This window comes from Temnothorax curvispinosus, unplaced genomic scaffold, assembly GCF_003070985.1.
Source record: "Temnothorax curvispinosus isolate PA1 unplaced genomic scaffold, ASM307098v1 QBEX01016033.1, whole genome shotgun sequence".
NCBI lineage: Eukaryota > Metazoa > Arthropoda > Insecta > Hymenoptera > Formicidae > Temnothorax > Temnothorax curvispinosus.
In genome coordinates this window covers 75,104-84,158 of record NW_020225813.1, presented here as the reverse complement: position 1 = coordinate 84,158, position 9,055 = coordinate 75,104, and the positions used below count along the sequence as shown (strand labels likewise).

Sequence of the window (9,055 nt, the reverse complement as noted above, 5' to 3'; positions counted from 1 at the left end):
TCTATCAAAATTATGCTGATAGAGAGGTTAATTGAGATGCTCAATTGATTGACAAATATAGAAGGAGTTTAATTTTCATCGGTTGTGAAAATTGTTAAGAAGATCGCAGCAACTTACTGCTAGAGAAGAAAATAAATATTTTCTGATATTCCTCTTCTGTCAGCACTGACAGGTCATGCTGACGTTCTCTGATCAAGTCCTGTTTATCCAGTAACCACTGCTGGCTATTGAAAACGAGAAATCATCGTAAAAATTTCATTCGTTAAAATTTATGATATACGATTTCCGAACTTACTGATGCGAGCTCTGCCAGAAATTCCCGGCCATTCTATAACCAAATTATCCGTCTGTAAACCTTTGGTGCGCGTTGGACGGTGCCAAATTGTTAAATCCTATTACACTGCATGTACGTGGTAATTATTTTCTCACATTTTACACCGAATCTACTCCGTATTTTCGCGAAATGCAGACAGCGCACGAACCGAACCGTGTTTCTTGTTTTCTTTTTTTCTTTTTATACGAATAATCGAGAACAAAATCTACGATAGCTTACACATACATGTAAATGCGTGCCTTTGTGTATGTACATACGACATACGACCACATACGACGTACGTCTTCTTTACTTCCCCTAGAAAAAGTTGGAGGGGGTGATCTTGGCCAATCTTGGCTCACTTGGCTGATCTGGCGGGAGAGCGTCCCATTTGATCACGTTGCAATAAACCACCATTCACAACGACCGGAGAATGAAATTTTGGATCAACCAATCAGCAAGGTGGACAATCGGCCATTCCACAGCGACCGGTGAGGTTCTTCCACTCGACCAGCCAATCAGAAGGTTCTGTGTTAAATTGGCCAATTGGCGACGTGAGCAATCAGGTATATACACTCGCTTTAATATTTTAAGAAATTTTATGTTATTTTATTTTAACGTGCAATGTGCTCATTTTTATATATCTGTCTCTTATATAAATTATTTATAAATCTACAATTTAAACATAATAAAGCAGATAAGTTGTTTAATTCTTCACAGATATATTGCTGTGCTAGCTGATGTTATTACTTATTCCAGCAATTTTAATTAAATAAAATATATAATTTCATGCTATTTATCACATACCACACTTCTATAAAATTAATCGCTGATTAAATGGAGTTTGATCAAAAAGTAAGCTGTGCAAACAAAACAGCTTCTTTTTCGATGAGTTTTGGAACGCGGTCGCTATCGATTACGATTGTTACCGACCATTACCGATTGTTTATTGACCGTAGGACGCAAATGTAAATTTCTCTAAAAAAAATTCTTTACATTTGCCGTACGGTCACGCCCCCTTAAGAAATATTACGGCTATAATAGAAAATAGCGATAATGACGATAATTCAAAAATTGTATATAAGTGCTGGTCTACAACCTTAATTGCTTTAAAGGATATTTAATAAGCTCTAATCTAAACCGTAAGAAATTGAACAATCACAATACAATTTGAGGAGAATATTCGACTGTGATTGGTCAATTTCTTACGGCTTAGAGCTTAAATACCCTTTAAAGCAAGGTTGTAGACCAGCACTAATGCAGATAATATAATTTCGAAGTTTTGCGCACATTAGTAACAAGACCAGTGTAATAATGTCCACGAAAATATTTAAGTGCATGAATATTAACCGATCATAATAAATATCTGACCACCGAAAGTCAATAATAATAATTATTTAAGCGTCATAATATGTTTATTTAATTAAATATACATATTATATAATTATATTTAAAAAAAGATGGTTACACAGTTTTATTTGACATTATTTTGCAATAATGTAAAATAAACTGTTTCTCCGGATTTCTAGTCATCCGTAAAGTTAATGGAAATAATGATATTAAAATCTAAAAAATTTACACACTTATTCGTGTCGATAAATTGAAGTGTAGAATTTTTAAATCCGCAGTCACGTTACACGAAGTAACCATTTACAAATAGAGAAAGTCTCTTACCTATTTTGTCTACTGTATATTCTGCCCTATAATAATCACGCTTTCTTTTCTACTGTTGATTCTTTATACACATCGCACGTATTTTTTTTTCCTTTTAGAAAGCAACCGCCTGAATTATCTTCTTTCTCGGTAAACTTTTTTCGTGTTATTTTTCTCTTGATTTATCTTTAATGAGACTCGATCTGTTGAGCCCCTAAGGCCATTGCACATAACAAAGATTTAGTTTTAATCATAAGGCTGTAATAAGAAAATAGACCAATCACACTCGATTATTCTTCAAGCGCGAGAAGAATAATCGCCCGTGATTGGTCTATTATACTTTCTTACGGCCTTACGATTACAACTAAAACATTGTTACGTGCAATGGCCTTTATGGTGCGTGTCCACCTGCGAGTAAGAATTCTCGAGAGCAAAAAGAGAGAGAGAAAGAGAAAGAGAGAGAGAGAGAGAGAGAGAGAGAGAGAGAGAGAGAGAGAGAGAGAGAGAGAGAGAGAGACAGAGAGAGAGAGAGAGAGTCTCTTTCTTTTTGCTCTCGAGTTTTTACTCGCAGGTGGAGACGCACCATTACGGATTTATTATTGTTAGACAGCGTGTGATTTTCGGGATAAAACAGCCGAAAGTTAAGTTCAAAATAAATTATGTATCGGTCAGATTTTTGCGACGATTACGTGTCCCTTCTCGTGTGTTATGCAAACCTTCGTATAAAGCCGCTTATCGCGGCTTTTCGAGCCGCTCGACTTTCCTGCTACGCTTATCTTGTATTTATCGTCGTGACACAACTCGCATTAAAAAGTCATACGGTATCGCGAGAAGAAAGAGAAGAAGAATATATAATATTTTTAGCGCGAGTTTGGCGGCAAGCAGGGGGACGGATACATGAATATTATCTCGTGTGTGTCACACCGCAGCGATTGACGTTTCGCGCGAAGTATAATTTCTGCGCGATGTCAATTCCTTTTCTTTGACAGGGAGAGGAGTAAGACATAAAGCGATATGCGCCGGGGGACACAGCCGGCACGCGCGTTCTCCGACAACCCATGATTATTTATATACAGACAACGTTACCATATATGTAATGCCGCAACATCTTATTAGCGGATATATACGCGCAATGTAGTACTTAGATATAGGGGAACGTCCGGAAAATGTTCGGCCTGGATCTTGAAGGAGAATAACCGACAGCCGCGGGACAAAACCGAGCCGGGGAGATGCAGTCGGCTGTGAAACGTTATTACAATATTAACAAGAGCCTCATGTCGAAACTCGGCGGTTGGCCGACGCAAAGTAAATTTATGAAGATATTGTTGCCGACCATAATAACGTCATTTATTTTCTGCATCGGTTTTCTCGAGGTAAATTCCTGGCTGCTTTTTGCGCCGCGTGTCCGTGTAAAAACCGTTGTGCGAATAAAATTTACGAGAGAGAGAGAGAGAGAGAGAGAGAGAGAGAGAGAGAGAATCTCCACGTGATTAGCATACGTACGACGTATTTTGGACGTGATGAAAGGAGCATATATATAGCGCTAATTTTGCGAGGTCGCCTTGTAAATAATTTGAGATAAAATGTCTTAAATATTCATACTTTGTGCCAAGAAATACTCAAATACATGCGCGTGTGTTATTTCATATCGACTAAATATTTAAACTATTCAAAGCAATCATCGTGACTCATGTGGTAATAAATTTATGCGTCTGACTTAACACTGTGCTGCAATAAGTAATCGCGAATCATATTCAACAATTCAGTATACCGCACGTGTAAATATTTAAGCAAAAATTCCAAAAAACCACCGTAAATAAAACTTTTTTAAAGATTTAAATGACTTTTTTTAGAACGACTTTCTGACAACTTTTTTTAAATCTTCTCATAAATATCCGAGACGTATATATGTAAATTTTCATGACATTATCTTGTCGAGTAAATAGTCAATTAATTCCGTTTGTAACGATATTATATAGGGTGCTCCAGATATCATCTTCTTTAGCCAATTTTAAGTTGACTTCTTTTTTTCGCAACAAAAATGCAACAATTAGAATTGAAAAACTAGAATTGAAAGCTTAAAGGAACTTTATTTTTAGAAAGTCTTTTTGAATTTTAATTATGCTTATATAAAACACAGAATCTGTCATATTTTTGTTAAGAAAAAAAAGTCGATTTAAAATTGGCAAAAGTATGAGGAAAGTGCGGTCGATGTGCTGGAACAGCACAGAAAAGAAAGAAGTGTCAAATCAACCCTGATATACTTGTTAACTTGTATATACGAATATATAAAAATCTTATTATAAGAATTCCAACTTTTTATTTCAACTTTTTTTTCTTGATTGAATCACATATGAAATTTCGTTTAACTATATAAGTGAATGATTTCTCATTCAAGCAAAGTTTTCTTCGTTTAACGCAATATATAATCTCATTTCAAGATTATATATTCTTGCGTACATATACACAAGTATATATCAGTGTTGATTTGACACTTTTTTTTCTGTGCATATACATATCTACTATTTACGAAAGTTATCGAAGATAAAAGATCGTTTTATCGCGTCTAAAATTATTCTCGTCGCAATTCGTATACACATCCGGCTATTTACATTGCTTTTAATGCAGGTAGGTGGAACGTTTAGAGATGCGCAGAGGTGTTCGCAATTATTATCGCCGATTTTCAGTTTGTAAAACTATCTGAAACATGGAGAGGCATAACCGAGGACTGCGAATGTTTCATCATGGTGCTGATAACAATCGGCGGTTACGTCAAGCTGTACCTCATAGTTCTCAAAAACAAAAACGTAAGATTTCGCAAGCGGCGATCTTCTCGCTTCGGCGAAAGAGAAAAAGACTTTGAAAAGAATCGCAAGAGTCGCGGATCGCATCGCATATATTCGTTTTCATTCCATGTTCCTCATCCAGATAGAACGACTGCTGTCGCTCATCGACTATCACTGGCGCGTTTTCACGCATTCTCTGGAGGTACAAATTATGCACGAGTACGCTATCGTGGCGAGGAAGATGACGATAAGTTACGCCGGTAATAATGAGGCTTAAATCACTCGCGTATCGCTTGGCTTTTAACGCCTGCTCATCACGTTTAACACATCGTACTTACATGTTACACGTGTCATTATGAATTGCACAATACATCCAATCTACTCGTCGATACGTGTTTTTTTTTTTTTTTACATCGTAATAATAACGCGGAGTTGCAGTGATGATTTATTCGTTGATGAGCCTTTACATGCTGATCCCAGTGACGCCGCAATTATTGGATCTCCTCATGCCTCTCAATAAATCGCGCCCTTACAAGTACCTGTTCGATATCGACTACAGCTTCGACAGAGAGGTGTATTACTATCCTGTATTACTCCACTCGTACTTGTCGACTGTGGTGACCATGAGCGTCATGGTAATAACCGATACGAGCTACATGTCGCTCGCGCAACACGCCTGCAGTCTTTTCGCTGCTATCGGGTATCGTATACTTGTATATCACTTATTTCTTTTTTTTTTGCATTATAATTTAATGCAAAAGAACTTTTTTCTTCTTCTTTCTTAAATACTCGCCCGCGCCGTGCCGCGTGGATAAACTTTCAATCGTGCTCCAAAGGTGCCGATTGGAAAATCTGACCTCGGAGATAAGTTCGAAGGAAAATTATCGGCCCGTTAAGGATGCAGATGTAATTTGTAATGAGCATAAATCGCGAGATTACGACGACGAGATCTATCGCGAACTGGTGCTCCTCTTGCAAAAGCATCAGCTGAGTCTTCAGTGAGTTTTGCATTTTTTACCGCAAAGCATTTTGCATTCATCCGATTCATCCGTTTATGTGCCATTTCAGGTATGTCCGTCTGTTGGATTCTTTATTCGAACTGTATTCGTTTATGTTGCTCTTTATTACAATCATTGTTACGAGTCTCCTCGGAATTCAAGTGAGCGCGCGCGATGATATTAAGAGACGTGTTGCCGATCGAAAATCGTCTCGTAACTTCCTTCAATCAATCTGGAATTTAACCGTCTTGCAGATAATTGCCTTAATGGATCGTAAAGAGGAGATGATGAGATATGTAGCGATGGTCATAGGTGCTTTCATACATCTCTTCGTTCTGAGTTATCCCGGTCAAAGGATAATGGATCATAGCGCAGATATATTCCACAAAGCGTAAATATATCGCACCAAAGTTATTTGCGCGATGTGGAAAAATAGAAAAAGAAATGTGGTAAAATGCAGATAAATTTTTCGGAAAAGAGCATTTAAAATTTCTTGCCTTCTGTTCCTCGGCAACGCAGATGAGAATATAAACTTGTTCCGTTTATTTCTTAACATTTTGTAGTTTTCTTATATATATAGAGGTGTTTTTAAAATTATTTAATTTTTTTTATTTTTTCTAAATTATTTTTGCTCTTTTCAAAGTTTCAATGTTTCAAGGGATATTTGAAAGGAATTGACTGATCGTGTTAGAGATTGCAGACTACGCGTTCGATCATTGTTTTAGGTACAACATGGTGTGGTATAAAACGTCGCGAAGAACGACACGGCTATTGAGCATATTACTTTACAGAGGACTTGTGCCTTGTACGTTAACAGCCGGCAAAATATACGTGCTGTCGATGGCGAACTACGCTTCGGTAAAGAATGATTCCTTTCAATTCGTACAGCATTTTCAGTACTGCGGAAACACATAATCATTTTGAATTTTAAGATGATGCAGGCATCCGTATCGTATTTCACCGCCCTTTCGTCGTTCAAGTAATTTGCGGTTAAAAAAAGAAGGGAAATATAAGATGTCGGATAATTGAACGATAAAATTAGCGCGATTTGGCTAATTTTTTATCATATTATATAAAATTCTAATTTTAGTAATATGTTAATAGTATATATAGTAACTAGTAATAATACTATAATATAATATATATTATATTATAATAATACTGTACATATAATTTTAGTAATATATTCGTATAATCTAATTTAAATAATATCTAATTTAGTAATAATTTTAATTCTATCGCGTAACAATGATAAATGAAATCAGTAAAAATTGACAAGCTATGAAAATGATAACGTACTTCGAAACTATAGTTGTAGATTTATTTTTCGATTTTAAATGTTAATAAAAATTCAACGATATATTGTTATAATTGTTAACATTTTTTTTACAAAGATCTGATCTGTTAAACTAAAATAATTTTATCGTTAAGATAGTTATGTGTATAGATATATCTTGTGCAGTGTAAAGACGTTTACGTGTATTCCCTGGCAATTTTCCCATCTCTGGCTTCCCGTCTCAACACGCGGGTATTAAACTTTAACCTTTTAATACATCCAAGCTTGCTCTCTGATAATAAGTGACGTTTATGAATTTAATATAGCAGAAATGATGATGAGAAAAGGTTATTTAGAGAATATTAATCGAGAGATATTATATATCTATGAATTAACACACTGGTTTGTGTGACAACGATAAAAAGACGAAAATAGATCTCGAGACATTCTGCTTCATTCGTCATAGTCTGAAAACGCATAAGGAACGCTTTGCAATTAAAACAAGCCGAGACATTGTGAAAGGAGTTGACAAGATTTCATCGGAAAACCATTTCGTAAAAATCGAAAAAAAATTCAACGAACGAGTAGTAAGTACAAGAATATATTACTATCTATGTATATTATTACATAAAACCGTTCACAATGACATGACTGCAGCATATAATTATATAATAAATAATTATATGTTTGCGTAAAAACAGTTGATGCCAAGAGCGAAGTGAAAAAGACCACTCAAGGCTCGGTATTACTGACGTACAATCGAGCACACAAAAACGGCCTAGTAACACTAAGGTAAAATCAAAAAGCAAATTAATTATTCACGTATTTATATGTATAAATACGTGACTGCAGTTCGTGAAAGTACCGAAGAATGTTGGATCGGTTGGATCAAACGTCGAAAAGTAGGGTTTTTATTGACGTTAGATTAGATCTGATTTCGGTCAACTTTCTTTCAGGAATTTTCCTCCTTCGAGAGGAGATCCAGTCGCAGATAAATAATTAAGATTCGCGAGAAAAATAACAGCGCTCACTAAGTTGAGCTTATTTAATTCGAATGGCTGGTATATAATAAAATTTTGGCGTAATTAGCGCGGAGATATGCGAACACTCGTAAAATTCGAGTCACGTCGAATCCATTGTTCCTAACGCCGATCTCATTGTCAAGGCGAGTCAGACCGCTTGGAGAATTTGCGGAGCCTGTAGCCGTTAAAATTAACGGCTAAACTCGAAAAAAAGGCAGATAACTATATCTATATCAGAACATTCGGACGTGATGAGTTATTATGTCGAGAAGTGAAGTTACTCATGCTTATCGCGATATATAATATAATCGAGTTTCGCATAGTCGCAAATCTTTAAATAACTTTCATCGGATTATATCGATGTCATCAAAACCGAGAGAATGTCGCGTATTTATCACGTTTGTCGATAACTTTAGAATTGCGAATCGTGCGTATCACGCTTTATGCATATGTTGCAACAATCCGTAAAAACAGGTGCCTTGCGTGCCTCTCGCGGATTTCTTCTCCATGTATTTCCATATGTTTTCCATGTATTTTCCATATATATTTTCCAATTATTTTAACAGCACCACAAATTGTACGTTTTACATCATAGCTATAATAGACCTTTTGCGCCCTTGATGGGCGTTTGAATTCTTCAATAGAAAAAAAACGAGATATTCTTAAAAGATAAATATTAAACGTTTGCGACATTTACATGTATCGATTTTACCAAACCTCTCCAAAGTAATAAATTTCTTATTTACCGAGATAGATAGATGATTCATTTCTCTCGGTTAAGAAAATATATTCTTACGAAAGTCTTAATTTTCACGGATATATCAAGAATTGATACCGTAGATACGAATTTCTCCGCGATTTTACTGGGAATTCAACTTTCAAGGGCCAGAGTGGGTCTATTCTGTAGCTCTTAACGACAGATATTATATATGGTAAAAAAGCTGCGCAACGCAAATAAAACGATAACGAAACTGTCATTAAGAGTTACAGAATAGGGTCACAGGACG

At 35.9% G+C, this 9,055-nt stretch overlaps 1 protein-coding gene across 1 annotated transcript in view; it reads left to right on the top strand.

Annotated features, from left to right (window-relative positions):
- The window catches only part of LOC112466285, a 12,145-nt gene extending 5,358 nt beyond the window's left edge, over positions 1–6,787 (top strand). The window contains exons 9-16 of the mRNA XM_025034312.1: positions 3,170–3,339; positions 4,654–4,773; positions 4,895–5,012; positions 5,191–5,452; positions 5,589–5,750; positions 5,821–6,141; positions 6,476–6,608; positions 6,683–6,787. Of these exons, the coding sequence (XP_024890080.1) occupies positions 3,170–3,339; positions 4,654–4,773; positions 4,895–5,012; positions 5,191–5,452; positions 5,589–5,750; positions 5,821–6,141; positions 6,476–6,608; positions 6,683–6,733 (1,337 nt within the window). The 3' untranslated portion in view covers positions 6,734–6,787. The remainder of the gene's footprint in view (positions 1–3,169; positions 3,340–4,653; positions 4,774–4,894; positions 5,013–5,190; positions 5,453–5,588; positions 5,751–5,820; positions 6,142–6,475; positions 6,609–6,682) is intronic.
- Positions 6,788–9,055: the final 2,268 nt, after the last annotated feature.